General features: G+C 44.4%; 1 protein-coding gene across 6 annotated transcripts in view; it reads left to right on the forward strand.

The window, feature by feature from the left end:
• osbp2b (oxysterol binding protein 2b) overlaps positions 1-23330 on the forward strand; it is a 279746-nt gene that overhangs the window by 246863 nt on the left and 9553 nt on the right. For 5 of the 6 annotated variants that reach the window (XM_052031993.1, XM_052031992.1, XM_052031997.1 and 2 more), the window contains 6 exons: positions 6461-6706; positions 10148-10268; positions 12447-12550; positions 16017-16112; positions 20508-20692; positions 23018-23238. In XM_052031993.1, the coding sequence (XP_051887953.1) occupies positions 6461-6706; positions 10148-10268; positions 12447-12550; positions 16017-16112; positions 20508-20692; positions 23018-23238 (973 nt within the window). Of the gene's footprint in view, positions 1-6460; positions 6707-10147; positions 10269-12446; positions 12551-16016; positions 16113-20507; positions 20693-23017; positions 23239-23330 lie in introns of those variants that run through there. The other variant, XM_052031996.1, reaches the window with a different exon arrangement.

The raw sequence follows: 23330 nt of genomic DNA on the forward strand, positions 1-23330 counted from the left end.
GTAGCGTGATTGTTGAATATGTATTTGAAATTTTCCTGCCCAGTGACATGAGGTTTTGGCATTTGGTCATTGCCAAACCAAGTATAGATTCAGAGCACAATTCCAACCGGCTTGTGTTGATCCACAGCTCACTGTCCCTGCTGCACCAGCATAGCATTATCTTTTCCCATACGAGTGATTCTCCAGAACCTGTGCTTTGCAATGGAAATCTAATACCAGGTTGTGGCCAACTGACTGCTTTGGCACATGCTTATTAGTAAGGTCATTAAGATTACTCAAATTCAGTCCTTGTAATTCTCCAGTCAGCAGAGAGGGGAGACATTAATCTACTGGTTTAGATTAGATCCAGAAGTCATAGAGACAGAGAGTCATAGAGTGATACAGTGCAGAAATAGTCCATTCGGCCCACCATGTCTGTACTGACCATCCAGTACCCATCTATACTACTCCCTTTACCGGCTCTTGGCCTGTAGCCTTCAATGCCTTGGTGATCAAGTGCCCGTCCAGATACTTGTAAAATGTTCTGAGCATTTCTGTCTTCACCCTCCCTTCAGCAGTGTTTGCAGATTCCAACCTTCCTCTAGGTGAAAAAATTCTTCCTCAGATCCTCTCTAAGCCTCTTATTCCTTTCCCTAAACCTATACATTCCATTTTTAGACACCTCTGCTATGGGGAAAAGTTTTTCACTATCTCCTGTCATAATTTTGTATACCTCCATCAGGTCCCTCTCAGCCTCCTCCGCTTCAAGGGAAACAACCCCGCTGATCCAGTCTCTCCTCAAACCTGAAACACTCTATTGCAGGCAAAATCCTGGTGAATCTCCTCTGCAGCATCTCCACTGCCATCACATCCTTCCTATAGTGTGGTGACCAGCACTGCACACAGTACTTGGGCTGTGGCCCAGCCAATGTTTTATAAAGTTGTACCATAATTGCCCTGTTCTTATATTCTGAGTCCCAGCTAATGATAGCAAGTATCCCATATGCCTTTTTCACCCCTTTATTTACCTGTGCTGCCTCCTATAGGAATCCTTGGACTTGTACGTCAAGGTTCCTCTGTTCCCCAGATGCTCCCTAGGACTCTACATCATTGTGTATGTCATAACCTTATCAGTCCTCCAAAGTGCATCACCTCAAGATTAATTTCCATCTGCCATTTTACCAAATGATTGATATTGTCCTAGAACCTTAGACTACCCTCTTATTGAAAACACCAATTTTTGTGTCATTGTGAACTTACATAGAACATAGAACATTACAGCACAGTACAGGCCCTTTGGCCCACGATGTTGTGCCAACACTTTATCCTGATCTATCTAACCCTTCCCTCCCACATAACCCTCCATTTTTCTATCATTCATGTGCCTATCTAAGAGTCTAATGTCCCTAATGTATCTGCCTCCACCACCTCTGCCAGCAGTGCTTTCCATGCACCCACCACTCTCTGTGTAAAAAAAACTTACCTCTGACATCCCCCCATACCTTCCTCCAACCACCTTAAAATTACGCCCCCTCGTGCTAGCCATTTTCGCCCTGGGAAAAAGTCTCTGGCTGTCCACTCGATCTATGCCTCTTATCGTCTTGTAGACCTCTAGCAAGTCACCTCTCATCCTCCTCTCCAAAGAGAAAAGCCCAAGCTCGCTCAACCTGTCCTCATAAGACATGCTGTCCAATCCAGGCAATATCCTGGTAAATCTGCTCTGCACCCTCTCTAAAGCTTCCACATCCTTCCTATAATGAGGCGATCAGAACTGAACACAGTACTCCAAGTGTGGTCTAACCAGAGTTTCATAGAGTTGCAACATTATCTCGCGACCTTTGAACTCAATACCCTGACTAATGAAGACCAACACACCATACGCCTTCTTAACAACCCGATCAACCTGCGCGGCAACCTTGAGGGATCTATGGACGTGGACCCCGAGGCTAAGAGTCCTGCCATTAACCTTGTTTGATCTTCCAAAGTGTATAACTTCACACTTTTCTGGGTGTACTCCATCTGCCACTTCTCAGCCCAGCTCTGCATCCTCTGGTACAACACTGGTCACAGACTTCCAGTCACTCAAACAACCCTCCACCATCACCCTCTGCCTCCTGTTACGAAGGCAATTTTGAAATGCCATTGTTTAACCCACTACCCTGTTGATCCCCATCATCGTAGCCTTTTTGTTATAAATTAAAAGATGCAAGTTATAACATCATCAACAAAACAAGCATCAGCACTGTTGACATCTGTTTACTCATCCAACAAAATGTTAAAGCTAGGAATGAGGAAAGGATTTAACTGATACCTGAGGCCAAGTTGGAGGCTGTTTGCATGAAATCTGTACATTCCAAGAAAGTGATTGTGTAAAAAAAAGGATTAACTGGCATGGACTTACAACCTCATTCAAAAAGGCAACGCTACTTTATGGTGAATAGCAGATGTGTAGTAGACAGACAAAGTGATCTCACAGTCAATGGATCAGATTTAAACTCTGCAGTCCTGCCACATCCAGTTGTGAATGGTGGTGGACAACACAACAGATAATAGTGGGATCCAAGAGCATCCCTGTCCTCAATGATGGCTGAGCCCAGTATGTGAGTGCCAAAGAGGAGGCTGACGTATTTGCAACCATCTTCAATCAGAAGGGCAGAGTGGTCTATTTGCCTTGGTCTCCTCCTGAGGAACCCACCACCAACCCCCCCCCCCACCCCTATCAGACCAGCTGGTCTTCAGCCAATCATAGTTCTTCCAGGTATTATCAAGAAATAGATGGGAACTCCAGATACAGCAGCGGCTGTGGGACCAGACGGCATTCTACCTGTACTGCTGAATACCCAGAATTAGCTGTTCCTTAAGATAAACTGCTGCAGTTCAATTATGACACTGGTATCTGCCTGACAATATGTAAGATTGCCTTGGTATTTCCTCTACAGAAACAGCAGAACAAATTCATTCCAACTAATTGGTGCTTCATCAGTCTACAGGTAGTAATTAACAAAGTGATGGACAATTCTTCACTAATAACCTGCTCACAGTTTGGGTTTTGTTCAGACCACTCAGCCTCAGCCTTCACCAACCTTCATCTGAAAGAGCTGATTTCCGAGATGGGGTGACTGCCCTTGACATCCAGGGTGTTTCTTCATGAGAAAAGGAGAAACCTCTTCCCTGGCTGAAGTCAGCTCTAATGAAAATGCAGTTGTGGGAGGTCGATCATCTCAGCCCTGGGACATCACCGCAAGAGTTCCTTCTGCAGTGTCCAAACCTGCTTCCCTCCTTCTAAGGTCAGAAGTGGAGAGGATGCATTGTGCATCGGAACACAAAGTAATCCATTCCTACACCCACTAAAACTTTGGCTGATAAGTGGAAAGTAATCAATGAACATTTGTGCCACACAAGTGCCATAGCTTGCAATAGAAGCTGTGAAAATGACAATGTGAAATACAAAATGGGCAGTGGCCATCCTGTGGGTTTAAGTTGGAGTTTCTGTATACTGTTGATGCTTTTTCTATTGAACTCCAAGCCAGGAATATTGGTAACCCTGCCTTGTGATCTGCCTCAGTGTGTGAAACACTGCCATCTACTGTATCCATAAAGAAAACAAAACAGGAAGAGGGTGGAGGTACACACACAAAGTGCTGGAGGAACTCAGGATGGAGGGAACTTGGCAAAGATTGTAGGGTTAATAAAAAGTAGCACTGATTGGTTGTGGGCAGGCGCCAGTGACCTGGGTTCAATTCCGGCCACTGTCTGTAAGGAGTTTGTACGTTCTCCCTGTGACTGCATGGGTTTCCTCCGGGTGCTCCGGTTTCCTCCCACATTCCAGAGATGTACGGGTTAGGAAGTTGTGGGCATGCTATGTTGGCGCCAGAAGCGTGGCGACACTTGCGGGCTGCCCCCAGAACACTCTACACAAAAGGTGCATTTCACTGTGTGTTTTGATGTACGTGCAACTAATAAAGATATATTAATCTTCTGTGCGGTAGAATTCAGGTAGTCTTAACAGAAACAACAAGGTCTACACATCGGAATGTAAGATCAGATATCGTGGTGGAGGACTGAAGCACACCACCTGGTCCATCACTTCCGTGAAGTACTGAGGTTGCACTACACTGTTAGTGGTGCTGCCTTTCAAAAGACATGATAATCCAAGCCCCCACCAGATGGATGGAAAGGTCCCAAGGCAAAATTTCAGAAGGGCAGGGAGTTTACCTGGTGCTCTGGACAATGTTATCCCTTAACCGACATCACTGGAACAGGGTGTCCGGATATTTCACGTTGCTGTTTGTGTGCACAGATTGGCTGCTGTGTTTCTTGCAGAGCTTGGGTAACCACATATCAAAAGAATTTAATTTGAGAAGTCCCAGGTTATTAAAGGTGCTTTGTTAATGCAAACATGTATCCCTCCTTTGGGAATTGTCACATTCTCCAATGAATAAGTAGAGCCAGAGACAAAGAGATTCTGCAGATGCTGGAATCTGGAGCAACACACACAAAATGCTGGAGGCACTCAGCAGGTCAGGCAGCATCTATGGAGCGAAATAAACAGTTGATGTTTCGGGTTAAGACCCTTCATCAGGACCGGAGAGGAAGAGGGCAGAAGCCAGAATAAAAAGGTGGGAGTCGGGGGAGGAGCACAGGCTGGCAGGTGAGAGGTGAGTCCAGGTGAGAGGGGGAAAGTAGGTGGGTGGGGAGCGGGTGGGGAAAGGCAGTGATGTAAGAAGCTGGGAGGTGATAGATGGAAGAGGCAAAGGGCTAGAGACCTGTAGAGGACAGTAGAGCATGAAAGAAAGGGAAGAAAGGGAAAGAGTTGGGGATCTGCTGCAGGAACTCAGCAGGTCGAGCAGCATCTGTGGGAGGAAACGAACTGTCGACGTTTCATGTTGAAACCCTACATCAGGACTGCATGCAGGGTTTCGAACCAAAACGTCGACAATTCCTTTCCTCCCACGGATGCTGCTTGACCCGCTGAGTTCCTGCAGCAGATTGTTTGTTGCTCTGGATTCTGCCGTCTCTGGTGTCTCTCTTTTAATGTGTCTGATGATTGGACATAAAAGGAGTGAGGCAGCCCTTTGAGAGGAGTGGGCTGTCAGGCAGCGGGGTGGTGCTGGGGAGGGCCGTCCCCAGGCCTAGCCCCCACCTGCAGCCTGCTTCATTCATGGGACGTCTGTGGAAGCGAGACCTGGAATCAACTGGCAGCCGTGTGACCACGGCGGATTGGTGCAGCCAAAGGGCCATCCTGCAAGGTGGTGGGGGGGGGTGCAGTGGGCCGATGGGGGTTGATCAACCACAGTCCAGCCAGTTGTACTCAATTGGAATAATCTCCATACCTGCAGCGTGCTGTTCCATTTTCCATCTGCATCAGGACTTTCAATCGTAGTCAAAAATAATCTCTCAAACTGGAGTGAATCTCTGAATAGCTTTGACCCAAATGCTTGGCATTTCCCTGCTGTCTGAACTGATCAACGCAGATCTGAAGCTACATCCTGTGACTTAAGCTCCAGCAAAATGTTATAGCCAAAGGTTCTCACCCTGCTGATTTTATTTAACTAACAAAACAGGCAAAAGGCATAAAATACCCTAACACGATCCTTGGGGGAGCCAACACCAATGGTTCTGCTGATGAATTTGGTTTGAAAACAGGCTTGGTAATCGTTCTGTCAAACATGAAACAGAGTGTACAGACTGTGGAGGTCTAATTATTACCCTGTTCGGAGTGAGCTGGTCTCAGCACACTGGCAGATTCTGTATTTAGTCACACGGTACATTGAGCAGGCAGGGAAAATAAACAGCTGTAGATTCCCTTCACTGACCCTTGCTCCTTGACTTCTAGCCCTAAATGTTGGGATAAGATTGAGGCTGTGGTGATGCTTCCTCATGGTCAAATACTTATCCAGCACTCCTTTCTCCAGATTGGCTCTGGAAGAGAAAGGGTTGCACACAAGAATGTCCAATGTAGGCTGATACCCAATGCAGTGCCGAGGGCGTGCTGCTCTGTCACAAGTGGCTCTCTTTGGAAAAAGCACTAAGGTAAGGTTGACCCTTGCCGTAGTTTCTGCTACCTCAGGGGCAGCCTGGGAGTTGCTCCTGTGATAGTGGCAGTGCCCAGTGACGCGACTTGGCCCTGAATTTCCAGAAGTAGTTCTGATTTCCAGCAGTAAGTTGGTCAGGATGGAGATTATAAAGAGGTCATTTCTCCTGATTCCATCAGTCACCTGGTGATTTGGAGAAACTGTGGGAAATTCAGAAACTTTCTCTTCAAGTGGGTGACGTGTGGTAACTACGTGCTTGCAGTGTTAGCTTAAAATATTCATATTAAGTTGCATTTCTGGTATTTTATTTGATGCTGATTCATTTACTTCTAAAGAATCAGTCCTCCATTTAAGTGATCAGTGTGAACAATTAGTGCCCTGTGCAATTGTGTCCTCAAAGTTTTATTAAGCATGACCTTTTTAGCTTATGTCCCTTCTGCTTGCAGGTTAATTTCAATGAGCCTTTATCAATGCTTCAAAGACTAACTGAAGACTTAGAGTATCATGATTTATTGGACAAGGCAGCACGGTGTGAAAACCCTGCTGAGCAGATGTGCTACGTGGCTGCATTCTCCGTGTCTTCCTATTCAACAACCATCCATCGCACAGCAAAGCCATTTAACCCTCTGCTTGGGGAGACCTTTGAATTGGACCGGCTGGAGGAGGGTGGCTTCCGTTCGCTATGTGAGCAGGTGAGGCACCTCTGGGGCAGACAGGAGCCTTTATCTTAATGATTGTGTTCTCTGGGGAATTCTAATATCCAACAAGGTCCAATTGGCACAAATATATAAGGCTCAACGAGCTTAAATGTGCCTTCTTTATTCCTTATAGATTGCCTCTCTGGAACTTTCTATAAATGTTGCAGCCACAGAACAGTCAGGCACTTGACACAATCCTTAAAGCAACAATTATTGTTCACAACCAAGATTACACATATTACAACTACTAGACTTACAATTGTATGTCAGCAGGTTGTCACAAGCACCAAATAATTATACCCATCAGCATGCAATGATGACTTTACACACTGCGGCCTCATTTTTTAAAAGAACTGAGTTGTTAAGGACACATCAGTAGTTTATTAGCTCTGTCATGGCAAGAGATTATCAAATGGACACAATTGAAGGATGTTCTCAAAGCTTCTTTGGACAAAGTGTAACATCCCCACTGATTGCTGGGAAGCACTGCCCGATCTGCTCAAAAAAAGATGGGGCATTCACGATGGCATTGAGAACCTCGAGTCCACTTGTTGGGAGCACACTGAAACCCAGTGTAAATGGCAGAAGAAGCGCACCAACTCACACACTACCCACCCGTCAATGCCCCTGCCCTCCAACCCTGATCCCTGGCAGCAAGGACTTTGCAGGTTGTTGTACCCAAGCTGATTGGCAAGCCCCTGCAAAAATCTGTGAAACCACCTCCAGTGTGAAAATGGCTTGAATGTTTTTAAATGTCAGACACTAATATCTGTTTTAAAAAAACGTTAAAAATTTTGAAAAAGAACAAAACAATAAAGTACATTTAAGTTAACATAATGAATCAAAAAAATTGTAAATTACCTGAACCGTGCCTCTCTCCCCAATGAGATAAATGGAGTTGTTAAACATGTGTTGGGTCTAACCTGGTGCTGGTTCAATGGGCAGTTTTCCAAGTGGAACTGTAGAAGTTTGCACTCTTTGGTTAACTGGCATTCAGCACCCTCTCTCAGCTGGCACCACCCCCACTTGTGTCATCAAGTTTCCCTTGATTTCCGTCACCGAAGTGCAGTGAATTTGATAGTGCCAGCCATCAAATTCACTGCACTTCGGTGCAGAAGTCTGTGGGTGTTCTGGACTTCCTTGGTGGGGTCCAGTTACAGTCATTCACTTAAGAGAAGAGGAACCCAAATAAAAATGTTCTTAGTTTAACTTTTGATTTTGGAAAGTATCCCCCTTATCTAACCAGAAACTCCCCTAGCCTTTTCCCAACTTGTCAAAGTTAGGGGAGTTACTGGGAACACTTACCACTTCAGGTACATCATGTCAATATTAGACACTCGAAAATGAAACAGAAGCAAGAACTGCTGGAAACACTCAGCAGGTTAGGCAGCACCTGTGGAGAGAGGAACAGAGCTAACACTTCAGGTTGGTGATCTTTCATTAGTGCTGAGAAAAGTTTGAAATTAAATGAATTTTACATTGCAGAGAAGTGGGGGGGCAGGTTGGGGAGAACATGGGGAGTGTCTGTCATAGGGTGGGGACCAAGAGAAACTTGATGACACAAGTAGTAGTGATGCCAGCTGAGAGAAAGTGCTGAAGAACAGTTAATCGCAGCCAACCTAAGACCAGTTATAACATGGATATGTCAAGGGAGAAAAAAATGTCCCTCTGCTTAGTTCTAAGCTTGGAAGACCATTCCCTCCCACATCACTGGGGCATTTCTTTCTGTTGTTGGCCTAAGGCTGGGTTCTGCAAGATTGTGAAACCGTAAGAAATCTTGGGTCAATGCCCAAAAGATCTGGATTTAGGATCCTTATAGCCAGAACACAGCTGAAATATTCATCCCCTTAGATTAAACTGGAAATGAATTTGATATAGTACAGTAAGAGGACAGTGAATACTTCATCAGCCAGCATGGAGTCTCAGGATTAGATCTCTAAGCACTGTCTGGTGCATAATCAGCGGATGTGATGGATCGACAAAATAACAGGATTGTGTTGCAATCATTAATTGACCCAGCCTATAACTGTTACACATGACAACAGAAATTAAAAGGCATCTAAACTCATGAATATTAAGAACAGATGTTGCACATTCCCTAATGCACTATTACATTGATGATCACAATCTAGATTTATAAATAAGAACGTATTAAAGGTCTTGATAATTACTGTCACTAATAATTATACTTAATGTACATTTGTAGTGTGTTAATGAATAAATTGGAAATATATTAATAGTGCTATTTTCCCTTTGGGTTATTCTATTTTGTTATAGCTAAAAATTAGAATTATGGAATTTTCCAGTGCTTGAGCTCCAGTCCACATTTGTCAGAATATCTCACTAGCTCCCCAATAGAAACACTGGTTCTAGCATTGTCCATCCTGAGAAACAAACAGCCTCACCATCTTGTCTAGTTTTCCTTTATCATCTGAGGTCCTTTACAATCTGTACCCATCACTTTCTAGATGCAGTATGTCCATCCCTCCACCTTGTATTTCCCTCTGGATCCAGTCCCTCAAAATTACTCTCCCTCCACTTCCTGTCCCCTGCTCCTTCTCTCCTTCCATCCCCAGTTCCTCATTGCTTCTCTCCTTCCGTCCCCCATCCCTTGCTCCATCCCCAGGTCCACAACATGTCCCTCCCTCCATCCCTGACCCTTAAGCTCTCAGCCCTTCCATCTCTTTTGTTCATTGGTTCTTTTGTAGTTGTTTGCTGCCCCTGAGCCTTTGTGTTCTGTTGGTTTAATGTTCTCAGTAAGATGTATTCAGTGAGACCCTAAATCTCCACATCTAATGAGCTCAACTCATCCACGAAGCGCGCAGTGCCAACACAAGAGCACAGAATAACCAAAAACCAAAGAAACAGGCTGAATTCTAACATTAGCAGTAGGGGACGGGTGAAGAGACTTTTACGGTACACCTAATCATTTTGTACCTTGCCCAGGAGTGCTTCATCTCGAGGCTTGGTATAAAATTGTGTGTTCCATTCCCCACAATATAAGTCATTTTACAATCTAAAGTTGTCATTTTAACCAAATTCATGAGATGGGAATTTGACGGGATTGGGTCTTGCACCATTTCTTACATTACACTTGGTTTACTTCAGCGAAGAGTAAATTCAGGGGTGTAATACAGCACTTGCATACAACCCCACCAGAATAAGTTAACACTGCCTCTACTCTTTTTATACGTGTGTCAGTGTGAGAAGGTATATGTTGCTCTATTGTCTGTATCTGTTTGGAAAAGGATGCAAGTCCCAATCCCACCAGATTCTAACCCAGCAAATTTGGTTAAAGTGACTACTGTAGATTTTAAAATGTCTTGGTTCATTGAAAAACCCTGTAGCAATGAGACTGCTGACAGCCTGCTTATAGTTCTGTAACATTTCCTGTGGCCTGCCCTGATTTACTTTCTCTTGGTCTCCTGTACATAGGTGAGCCACCATCCACCCGCTGCAGCACACCACGTCTATTCTAAGTGCGGCTGGACCTTGTGGCAAGAAATCACCATTGCCAGCAAGTTCCGTGGGAAGTACCTCTCCATCATGCCACTAGGTAAGAGACTTGTACCCTGGCTTGCAGCTGGACTAATGGGATCTCCAACAGCATTCTTCACAATAACAAGACCCATGGAACCTTCTCCCTCACACTAGGAGTCCCTCACACTGTGCATCGAGAAATCCGTGCTTGGTTGACTTTTGCTAGGGTTTGGCTCTGCCACTGGGAGAGTGAGCAGTTCTCTCCCCTCTGGAGGGGATCTGGGTGAGGAATTGCTGTTCCCAGTATATGTTAGAGGACATGTGTCACTAAAGTCTTGAATTTTCTTATCTCCTATGGAGTGAGCATATGGATCACACTGGCTCCACATTCACCTATGGACCACACTCACTCCACATTCCCGTATAGATCACACTCACTCCACGTTCCATACGGATCCCACTCACTCCACGTTCCCTAATGATTACACTCTGATCACCTCCCCACTGTGATTTCACTCACTCTACATTCCTGAACCCACTTCAATCTGACCACATTTCTACGTGGATATCTCTTCCTGCCATATTCCCAGACAGATTCAACTTGCTCCCTATTTCCATATGGATTTAACTTCTTTCATGTTCCCAATAAGATAAAATTTAAAAATAAAAGATACTCTAAAAAAGTAAATGCAAAATATCCCGGAACTTGTCAGCGGATCCAGAGCTACCAAAAAGAGGAATAAAAGGAAAATAATGGATACTATAAAGACAGTAGCTACTGAGAACTGTCAGTGTGTTAGGAAGCATTACTGGAGAGAGAAATAGAGCTCTTTCTCTGTTGCAAGTTGCTGCCTGACTACTGAGTATGTCCAACATTTTCTGAAGGGAAGACCAGTTAATATCTCATCTAGAAACCAGAAACACTTTCTAATGAATATTCTTATTGAAAAGTTGAACCTTCTTTTCTCCTTACTGATGTTGATAGATTAACTGTGAATTTTCAACGTTTCTCTCCTTATTTCACATGTTACTGCTGGATTGTCCCACAATCATTTACATGGATTCTCTTTTAATTTAATTTCTGACTCACCCTCTGTCCTTCTCAAAGTATTGTTTTGAATGAGCCAGTGATAATTCCACTTGCTTGTGGACTTTCCATGGGTTTTTGCACCTGAAGTCATTATCCACCAACCATTGAAGAAACAGTCATGTCTTCAACAGACATATCTGACCTTGTGAACTGGTCAAGTACAATACTCTGTGCCTCCTTAACCAATCGAGTTGTAGGAATGTTACTGAACATTGATGAGTATGAACCAGTAATTCTCATGTGCTGAATATGATGTTATATAGGTGCACAGAGTAAAATAGAGAAAGAAAGAAAAATTGATTGTAAGGTAGATCAAGGAAATTTTTTAAAAGCCTTTAAAAATGCAAAAAAAAATCAAACTGCTAGAGGAACTCAGCGGGTCAGGCAGCTCAACCTGAAACATTGACCATTTCCCTCCACAGATGCTGCTTGACCCACTGAGTTACTCCAGCAGTTTGTTCCTTGCTCCAGATTACAGCATCTGCAGTCTCTTGTGTCTCCATTTAAAAGTGCCAGCAATAATTAAAATTTGAGGTGCATGCACTGGAATGAACAATCCCAAATATTTGATCAGCCCTGGTCTTTGTTTCTCCCATATCTACAAGCATGTTGGGAAAGAGGGTAGGAAAGTCTGCATCCATTACTGCAAGCATTTGATATGGAGCAGACTTTATGCACCAAGTGGCTTTTACCTACTTGACGTTGTCCTGTAGTCCAGTTGAAGTGGTGAATATGCTAAATTCTGATGAAGCTTTACGTTTGCAACAGGAACCTGACTTTTCCCTTCTGGCTGCTGAACCGTGTGCTGAGTAATTCAACCTTTCCTTTCTCTCCAGTTCATCACCATAACATCGATCCTGTTTAGAATCATAGCTTCCTACAGCATTGCAGGAAGCCGCGATCCATTGTGCCTTTGCTGGTTCTGCAAAAGACCTATCCATCATATCTTGCCCTTTTCCCATTGCTCTAGGAATTTTTTCTGTCAAAGGTATATCCAATTTCCCTTTGATACTTCTCTTCTGTCTCTGTAGCTATTGTTAGGTTGTCAGTCTGCCGGTCTGGTATAGTTGACGTAAGGAGTACAGAATGGATGGGTTAATCTCAGATAAAAAGACGCCAGCATCTTATTCTCTCTGATCTCAGCTGCTTCTTATTGTCCCACAGGTGCTATTCACTTACAGTTCCACTCTGGGGGCAACCACTATATGTGGAGGAAGGTCACCTCCACTGTACACAACATCATTGTAGGCAAGCTGTGGATTGACCAGGTCAGTGACGAGCTTTGTATAACTCTTTCAAACTGTACAGCAGTTCAGAACAGAAAGAAGCTCAGAAACTCAGGTTAAATGGAGAGGGGAGATGAAAGTAGTTATGGATGGATCAGTGCAGCAGGGAGACTGGCAGTTTGCCGTCATATTATGCCTTCCATCATTCTGTCAGATAACAATGGGAATGAAATAGAGTCACCGGGCCCCAGGTACATAGGTGTCCACACACTGATGGTATCCACTGAGCCAGCTCCATAATACTGAGCTCAAATTAGGACAAATTAAATACATTTAGCTTGTCACCCATTAAATGTTGAAGATTAAGGGGTGATCTGATTCAGGTGTTTAAGTGGTTAGGTAGATGTAGAGAAACTAATTCCTCTGGGGATCAGCAATGAAGAGATATAATCTTAAATTTGAGCTAGGCCATTCAGGAGGGAAATTGGGAACCACCTTTCCGTGCAAAAGGAGGAAGTGTGGAATTCTCCCACCCAAGGGCTGTGGACACCAGGGCAGTTGGAACGTTCAAGATTGAGATGGAGTGGGTTTTTTTTCGTTAAGAGTGTCGAGGTGTACGGCACTAAGTGAGAAATGAACCAGCACGATCTGGTTAACTGGTGAACAAGCCCAGGCGTGTGAGTGGTTCATTCCTGTTTCTGTGTTTCATTGCCTCAGCCCATAATACATCTAAAGTTCAGGAGGGAAGTCCGTTGTTCCAACACATCACTTCTCAAATGCTATGTTTGTTGCATGACAACCAGGGAGCAAAGTGCAGAACAAAGGGAGATGTCGGAAGTTGGAAACTTCTTGAAGATTTTATAGCAATTTCTCAACTAAGTAAGGTGCAATTCTAGGACTGAATCAGAACCAGGTTTATTATCACTGATGAATGTTGTGAAATGTGTTGTTTTGCAGCAGCAGTGCAGTACAAGACATAAAGACATAAAAATTACTATAAGTTACAAAAATAAATAAAAAGTGCAAAAGAGGAATAATGAGGTAGTGTTCATGGGTTCATGGACCATTCAGAAATCTGATGGCGGAGGGGAAGAAGCTGCTCCTGAAACGTTGAGTGTGGGTCTTCAGGCTCCTGTACCTCCTCCCCGATGGTAGTAATGTGAAGAGGGCATGTCCTGTGTGGTGAGGGTCCTTAATAATGGCTGCTGCCTTCTTGAGGCACCACTTCTTGAAGATGTCCTCGATGGTGGGGAGGGTTGTGCCCATGATGGAGCTGGCTGAGTCTACAACCCTCTGCAGCCTCTTTTGATCCTACACTGCATCAGTTGATCTCTAGTGGAGGAGTGGCAGGTGTTACAATGGATCCTGACACCCTCAGACATTTGATGGAAGGTGCATCATTTGGATGTTGGGTTAGGACACAAAAGGGCTGTGGTTCCCCAACCCCCATCCCTCACTCCTTCCAGTCCCCAACTAAATACCTCAGCATCAATTTCAGGCATCAGGGCAGCTGTGGAAGAAGAATAAGTGAAGAATTAAAGGTATACAGTACACTGAGAACTTCCCAGAGATGTTTTCCTTATTGGCCTGGGGTATCTCTCTGCTTCCTTCCATCTCCCAGGAGCAGCAGGTAGGTGTCTAGTGGTGGTCTTCCATCCCTTGTTACTCCATGTTAAGCTTGATAGCCCAGCTGCCTATCATTTTCCTGCTCATTATGTCTGTGTTATGAACTAGTGGTGTTAAATCCCTAGCATTGATCCAAACCCCACTATATAATACCCTTTATAGATGATTAGGCTACAGACAGGGTTTCTTAAATCCAGCTCCTGCTGCAATGCTAATACCAGCCTCTACTATTACCTGTAAGAAGTTAAGTACAACTGGGTGCTGAAGCCAGGTTTATGTTCTAATATTTTTCACTGTGAAAGTGCACAAAACTTTCAATATAAATGGATGCTAATAAAGTGAAATAATATTTTTAAATCAATAATCATCCCTTAATCTGGCTTTTGTTTATGACATTTCTGGATAGCTATTCACCCACCAGACAATTCAAAACCAGCAGTTCTTTTAATTCATTTACAGGATGTGGGTTGCACACCTCCAATTGTTCCGAAGTGGTCCCTGTGCTGAAGGAATCTCCACAGTTCTGTTGGATTGGATTTAATCCATGTGTAAATGGTGATATAGTTCCATGTGAGAAGACTGTGTGCCTTGGAGGGGAACTTGCAGGTGGCAGTGTTCCCTTGTGCCTACTGCCCATGTCCTCCTTGAGCTTGGGAAGTGCTGCCAAAGAAAGGCAAGTTGCTCCAGTGCAGTCACAGGGCACCAGTGCAGAAGGGTTGACAACTATCAGGCTGCTTTATCCTGAATGTTGTTGAGCTTCTAGAGTATTGATGGAGCTGCATCCAGCAAGTGAAGATTCTTTGCCCATTCCTGATGTGTCTTGTAGATGATGGAAAAGCATTGGGAGTCTGGGGTGAGTCCGTCCTTGTAGGACACCCAGCCTGTGACATCCTCTTATACCCACGGTATTTGTTGGGGCTGGTTCCATTAAGCTTCTGGTCAGTGATGATCCTCCCTACATGTTGTTGGTGGAGGACTTAGTTACGATAATGCCATTGAATGTCAACGGAAGATGATCATTGTTTGGCATGGTATGGTAGTGTTGTAGTAAAGTTACTCAACAAGCAATCTGAGTCCTACACCGTTGATACAGAGGTATTTAAAATCCCACCAAGGCAGGTACATTCAGGTCATTGGATAAAATCGGGACTTTTCGAAATAATGCTACTCTCACTAATGGTAGCCATGAAACTACCACTTGTCATAAAAAACCCATCTGGTTAACTGTTGTCCTTCAGGGAGTGAAACCTGCCTTCCTTACCAGATCTGCCCTGTGTGTGAATCCAGACCCACAAGCTTGGTTTGTATTGGAAATACTCATCAGGGCAGCTGCATCTGTGGGAGGAGAACCAGAGAAACCCTAACATTTCAGGTCAAAGACCTTTGGTCAGTTGCCAAAGAATGGCTTGGTGCTCCGGTGCAATGGGAGCTGCAGCCTGACCTGCTGAGTACTTCCAGCATTCCCGGTTTTTATTTTAGATTTCCTGCATCTGCAGGTTTTTTTTTATTTTGATTATAGTTTACTCTTAACTGGCACCTAAGCTCAGGAGTAATAGGGATGGACAAAAAATGTCAGCTACATCCTGCGAACAAATAAATAAACCTGTGGCATGGGTGTCACCTGCCACCTTCCTAGTAAAAGCACAGACTGGGATTTGCCCCGTTATTATTGCAAGTGAATGAGAGAGAGAGTTGTGCCTCTCCCTGGCCTGGTTTATTGCTGAGAATTTTTAAATTACGTTGCCAATCATTCTGCAATTCATTGAATCAGACCATTAGATCAGATCCAGTTTGCATTCAACTGCAGGATACCAGTCAACCTCCTTATTTTAATGAAATGCTTATGAAGATTCAGAGTATAATTTTGCGTTCTGTCCTTCAGTCAGGAGATATTGATATTGTGAACTTCAAGACAAAAGACAAGTGTCAACTCAAGTTCAGTCCCTATAGTTACTTCTCACGGGACTGTGCCAGGAAGGTGAGTGCCACCTTGTATTCTGCTTCTCCATCAGGGAAATTGCTCAGCTGAAGGAACAATTTGATGGCAATTGTTAATTTAATGCAGCTTTGTTAAAACTTCTCTCAGTTCTAATTTATTTCTGAATCTTTCAGTATGTGTAAAAAAATTCATAAGGGACCTTTGTGATATTGACCAAAAATAATGGGTAACTTTTTGTTAGTAGTTTATTAGATAAGATATTTATTTATTAGTCACATGTACATTAAAACACACAGTGAAATGTATCTTCCTGTCTAGTTCCATATCTGTGTGACTTGTGTGTTAAGCTATGCCAAAACTAGCCAGCAAAAGGGATTGTTGGTTCTATGCAATCTTGGTTTTCATTTTGCCTTGTTGGCCTTCCTTCACAGAGATTCCAACATTCCTACACTTATCCAATACCCAGTAAATCTCAATCCTCTTTGCCTTCCAGTTGCTACTCAGTGGCATTACCAAGAGAATGAGATGTGCACTGGATGTTTTGGAGGAGTTGAGAATGTATGATTTTAGGAGATAGCCCACCTCACTGTAGCTGTCAGAAAGAAGAGAAGCTCCTACAGCCCTTTCTGCTCATTGAAAGAGTACCTCAATTTATGCCAGTCCCTGCTTTTCCCCTTAAGTTCTTGAACATAGAACATAGAACGTTACAGCACAATTCAGACCCTTCAGCCCACGATGTTGTGCTGACCTTTTAACCTACTCTAAGATCAATCTAACCATTTGCTCCGACATACCCCTCCATTTTTCCATCATCCATGTGCCTACTTAAGAGTCTCTTAAATGTCCCTAATGTATATGCCTCCACCAGCACCCCTGGCAGCACGTTCCACGCACCCACCACTCTCTGTGTAAAAAAACTTGCCTCTGATATCCCCCCTGTACTTTCCTCCAGTCACCTTAAAATGATGCCCCCTCATGTGAGCCATTTCCATCCTGGGAAAAAGTCTCTGGCTGTCCACTCAATCTATGCCTCTTACCATCTTGTACACCTCTATCAGGTCACCTCTCATCCTCCTTCTCTCCAAAGAGGAAAGACCTAGCTAGCTCAACCTATCCTCATAAGACATGCTATTCAATCCAGGCAGCATCCTGGTAAATCCCCTCTGCACCCTTTCTAAAGCTTCCACATCCTTCCTATAGTGAGGCGACCAGAACTGAACACACTATTCTAAGTGTGGTCTAACCAGGGTTTTATAAAGTTGCAACATTACCTTGCGGCTCTTGAACTCAATCCCCCGACTAATGAAGGCCAACATGCTATATGCCTTTTTAACAACTCTATCAACTTGCGCTGCAACTTTGAGGGACCTATGGACTTGGACCCCAAGATCCTTCTGTTCCTCCAGACTGCTAAGAATCCTGGCATTAACCCTGTATTCTGCCTTCAAATTCGACCTTCCAAAGTGAATCACTTTATACTTTTCCAGGTTGAACTCCATCTGCCACTTCTCAGCCCAGTTTTGCATCCTATCAATGTCCTGTTATATCCTGACAAACTTCTACACAATCCACAACGCCACCAACCTTTGTGTCATTTGCAAACTTACTAACCCACCCTTCCACTTCCTCATCCAAGTCATTTATAAAACTCACAAAGAGCAGGGGTCCCAGAACAGATCCCTGTGGAACACCACTGGTCACCGACCTCCAGGCAGAATACACTCCATCTACAACCACCCTCTGCCTTCTATGGGCAAGCCAATTCCGAATCCACGCAGCCAAGTTTCCCTGATTCCCATGCTTCCCAACCCTCTGAATGGGTCTATCATGGGGAACCTTATCAAATGCCTCACTAAAATCCATATACACCACATCTACTCCTCTACCCTCATCAATGTGTTTTGTCACATCCTCAAAGAATTCAATCAGGCTCGTGAGGCATGACCTGCCTCTCACAGAGCCATGTTGACTATCCCTAATTAGACTATGCTTCTCCAAGTACTTGTAAATCCTGAACCTAAGAATCTTTTCCAATACTTTGCCCACCACTGAAGTAAGACTCACTGGTCTATAATTCCCAGGGTTATCCCTACTCCCTTTCTTGAACAAAGGAATAACATTTGCCACCCTCCAATCATCTCGTACTACTCCTGTGGCCAGTGAGGACGCAAAGATCATCGCCAAGGGCTCTGAAATCTCTTCCCTCACTTCCCATAGTATCCTGGGATATATCCCGTCTGGCCCCGGAGACTTACCTATAACGCTATTACAGCACCAGCGACCCAAGTTCAATTCCGGCTGCTGTCTGTAAGGAGTTTGTACGTTCTCCCCGTGTCTGCGTGGGTTTCCACCAGGTGCTCCGGTTTCTTCCCACATTTCAAAGACGTACGGGTTAGGAAATTGTGGACATGCTATGTTGGCGCCGGAAGTGTGGTGACACTTGCGGGCTGCCCCCAGAACACTCTACGCAAAAGATGTATTTCACTGTGTATTTTGATGTACATGTGACTAATAAAGATATCTAATGTTTTTCAAAAGTTCCAGCACATCCTCCATCTTAACATCGACATGTTCTAGCTTATCAGCCTGTTTTACGCTGTCCTCACAAATGTCAAGGTCTCTCTCACAGGTGAATACTGAGGCAAAGTATTCATTAAGGACCTCCCCTACCTCCTCCGACTCCAGGCACATATTTCTTCCTCTATCCCTAATCAGTCTTACCTTCACTCTAGTCATCCTCCCGTTCTTCACATACGAGTAGAACACCTTGGGGTTTTCCTTAATCCTACTCTCTAAAGCCTTCACATGCCCCCTTCTAGCTCTCCTAAGTCCATTCTTAACTTCCTTCCTGGCTACCTTGTAACTCTCTAGAGCCCTGTCTGATCCTTGCTTCCTAAACCTTAGGGAAGCTTCTTTCTTCCTCCTCACTAGATATTCCACATCTCTTGTCAACCATGGTTCCTTCACCATGCCATCCTTTTCCTGCCTCAATGGGACAAACCTATCCAGAACCCCCTTCAAGTGATCTCTAAACAACCTCCACATTTCCATTGCGCATTTCCCCGAGTACATCTGCTCCCAATTTACACTCCCAAGTTCCTGCCTAATAGCATCATAATTCCCCCTCCCCCAATTAAATACTTCGCCATACCATCTGCTCCTATCCCTCTCCAAGGCAAGGGTAAAGATCAGGGAGTTGTGCTCACTTGTCTCTGACATGCTCAAATGTTTATCTTTTCAAACAGATGTAAAATTTCCTTTTGAAAATTATCATTGAATACGTCATCCTGTTGTGTTAAAATATTTAGCAATAGTTAAGCAAAAGGAGAGATATCCAACACATTGTTTCATTAGTCACTCAGAGATTTAATTGTTCACTGAAGAATTATGTAAAAACCCCAGTAAAGCCCAGGTTCATCATTTATCGACAGTAGGAAGCTTCCTCTACAAGGAGCAACACTTGAGTAATTCCCAACAATCAGCTTGAGGGGCATCAATGAGAACCAGGGAGCAGGTTACCTGATTTCTCGTCACCATCAAAGTTCTAAAATACAAGAAGCTTTGACTGAGCAAGAAGGAGAAAGATCTGGTCACTTGTGCTTGATTTTGGATTTCTGATTATCTATTGGCTCATACCACAAGCACACAGGCGCAGGTTTAAACTTACAAGGTACAAATGAGTAGGGAAAGATGGGAGGAATCCACAGGGGACAGACATTTACGCCATTTCTCCAAAGACTCCCATTTCTCAGTTTCCCATCAGAATTAAGCTCCAACACCTGGACAGATTCCATGGAATTTCTGGGTCTGCGTGGTAAACTAGGCAAATCCGAAGCCCTGTAGAAGTTACAGCACAGAAGAAAGGCATGAACCCAACTGATCTATGTTAGCATTTAGACTCTACTGGAATCCACCTTTCTGACCTCATTTACCCATAGTCCTGTATTCTTCTATTCCCTTATCCCTCATGTAATTAGCTGGTTGCCCCATTAATGCTATTCTCTTCGACTACTTTGCAAACTGGAGCAGTAAAGGTTTTGCTTCATTATTCTTGGCTCAGGCAGTATTTATATTGAGTCTTCAATGACTTAAAGTCCTGATCCAGAGCCCATGGCCATTGAGGTTTCTTTGTATTTATGGTGATGGTACGGAACACTTTATGGAGCAGGTTGCTTTCTCAGGTGGTACAGGAGAAGAGTTTTGAATGCCAAGCATGATGGTGCAGTTATACAGTACATCCAGGCCAGATCTGTATGGGGGTCCTACAGAAATCCCATGTCCTGTCAGCTTGCATCCCATGGTCCATGGTCCATCACCAAAATATTATGAAATAGAGAGACGGCTAGTTAAGACTGATGGAATGAGGACCTCCTCACTGAGTTGGGGGAGACTGTATTGTAACATAATGAGAACATTTTTCTTGTGGTACAACAGGTGACGGGTGTGGTGACTGACCGAGAAGGCAAAGCTAATTATATCCTGTCGGGGACATGGGACGAGAAGATGGAGTTTGCAAAGGTTGTTCAGAGCAGTCAAGATGGGACCAGTTATGAGGGCAAACAGAAAACCGTCTACCAGACCCTTCCACCTAAAGTGCTGTGGAGGAAGTATCCACTTCCGTGAGTATTGACATCAGGGTGTAAATCTGTAAAACATCATATCAGCCTATCCTGAATGCAGCAATTTTCCAGCACAGAACAATTTGTGATTTGGTGTCCTTTCAAAGAGTTAGCACAGCTTCAATTAGGTGAATGGCCTCTTTCTATGCTTTAACTTTCAGTGATGCGTAGACTTAATAGAGTGACTTAGCACGGAAATAGGCACCTGGGCCAACCAAGTCTGCACCAACCATCAAGCACCCATCTACACGAATCCTATTTTATTCTCCCCACATGCCCATCAACTCCCTCCAGCTTCTACCACTCACCTACACACTAGAGGTAATTTACAGTGGCCAATTAATCTATCAATTCTCCACACTAAGCCACACACCCATATGTTTCCAGCAGAGGAGAGTTTTCTCTTAACTATTTCTTTAAAACACCCAACAGTCCAACTGGGAGGAGCTTACCCTTGAGTTTGCTCCAACCAACAACAATTACGTGCTGTACAACCTGTTTTCAGCAAAAGGAGTTAATCCCTGCACCTACATCTGGCCAGTTATATCCCGCTTCTGTTCCTAGGAGAGATGATTAACCTTTCCTCGAATTTCTTACAGATACCACTGTGCGCAGAGATGTGAGTTAGGGACCTGCCCACCATCTGTCTTGCCTTGTGCATCATTGAACCACACACTAGATAATTACCTCTTGGTTGGTTACAAAGTCATACAAAGTCATATGGACCCGCATGAAACTTCTTTGCTGTGGATTCACCAATGGCGAAGCCCAGTGTGTATAAGCCATGCATACAGGTAGATGCCATGTCCAATTTCTGGCGTAATTTCATTCAGGGCAGCATTGGGTTCAGCATTGGGCTTTGCCATTTTATCTCCCAGCCTTAGTGCTCACTGCTAACCCCTCCCTCCACCCCAAACACAGTCTGACCTCACAAAAAGTGAAAATGTAGGCATAACCCTGGATACTTCTCAGTCCACAGATTTAAACTGACCCAGCAGGTGCTTGGGAAGGGAATTCTAGACTTCCACCACTCCAGTGTGGAAGAAGTGCTTCCTGATGGCCGTCCTACAATAACTCCCCCCTGGTTGCGTTAAACTTGTTCTGTGGACGGTGACCCTTCACCAGCTGATCTAGAGAAACTAAAACTGAATCTGTGCCCCTCGGAGCAGAGGCCACCCAGATCTTCAAAGCCCACATTCTTGTCAACAGTGAGGCCACTTATGTTACCATCGCCTGTTGCAGCCCTACCTAACCTCCAAACCAATGGAACTCTTAGCCATTTCTGGCACTTCTTGATTTCACCAACATCTCCCTGATGAGTCTGCTATGGCACCTGGTTCAGAATTCAGCTGGCTCTCAGTGTATCCATGCTCACTCTCCCAAAGGATTTGAATTTGTGCTCATTGCTCCAGTCGATCTTTGCCATCTTTTCCAGCCTTGTATCCCCTCCTACAATTCCTCACTCCATCAGTTCAGTTTAACCTGCACTTCTGTGGCCTGAAATTGGGTGGTGGAGCCTTCAGCTGCCACAGCCACACACAGTGGAATCCTTCCCTACATCTAACCTTCAATCTACCTATGTGTGCCTCAGGAAAGATCTCTTCGTTCATGCTTGTAATCACAGCTTATGTCTTTTTTTTCATGGTTTGCTGTTCATTCCTTTATTTCTGATGCTTCTAGACAGCACCCTGAGCCAGTGTTTGCTTTATGTGTGCTAAGTAAATGAAGTTGTTGTTACTGTGCTTTAGGCACTCAGCAAGTCATTGCCATTTGAAAGGTCATGCCAAACACCTTCCAGCTCAGTAATACTGCCTTCACCATGGCCTTTGATTGAGATGGGTCATAACAACATCAGAACAACATCAGTCCCTTGAACTTGTTCTGCCGTTCCATTAGATCATGGCTGATCCGTTCCTCCATTTAGTTACATACCCTTAGATATCCTTAAACATCTACAGGTCTTAGTCTTCAAAATTTAACTTGACCAAGCACCCACTGGGGGACCGTGTTTCAAACTTCCACTAGCCTTTGTGCAGAGAAAGTGCTGCCTGACTTTGGTGCTGAATAGGCTAACTCCAGATTTAATACCGTGCCCTCTTGTTCTTGTTCCTTGCCCAAAGGAAATGGGTTTTCTACTCCATTGACTCCCTACATACCTCGATTCATTCAGCCCCTCCAAATTCTGGAATCTATCCTCACAATGTAGCCTTTCAATGGCACCATTAAATGTTACCGTTCTGGTGAGTCTCTGCTGTGTACCCTTCCAAAGCCATTATATGTGGGTTCTCAGTAGAGACACAGCAACAGTGTGCCCTTCTATTCCAGGGACAATGCAGAAAACATGTACTACTTCTCTGAGCTGGCACTAACCCTGAACGAAATGGAAAGCGGGACGGCACCGACTGATAGCCGTCTGCGACCAGACCAACGTCTGATGGAAAACGGCGACTGGGAGGAGGCAAACGTGGAGAAGCAGCGACTAGAAGAGAAGCAGAGAGCCGCCCGGCGCTTGAGGGAAGCCGAGGCAGTCAGAGCCTTGGAGGAAGGTGAGAACCAAGGGCGTTGGTTGAGGCTCAGTCCGGAGTGGAGGTGGAGCTGGATGAGAGGGTGAAGCCACACTGTGGCCTTTCACACGTGG

The sequence above is a fragment of the Pristis pectinata genome, chromosome 17 (assembly GCF_009764475.1).
Source record: "Pristis pectinata isolate sPriPec2 chromosome 17, sPriPec2.1.pri, whole genome shotgun sequence".
Lineage (NCBI taxonomy): Eukaryota > Metazoa > Chordata > Chondrichthyes > Rhinopristiformes > Pristidae > Pristis > Pristis pectinata.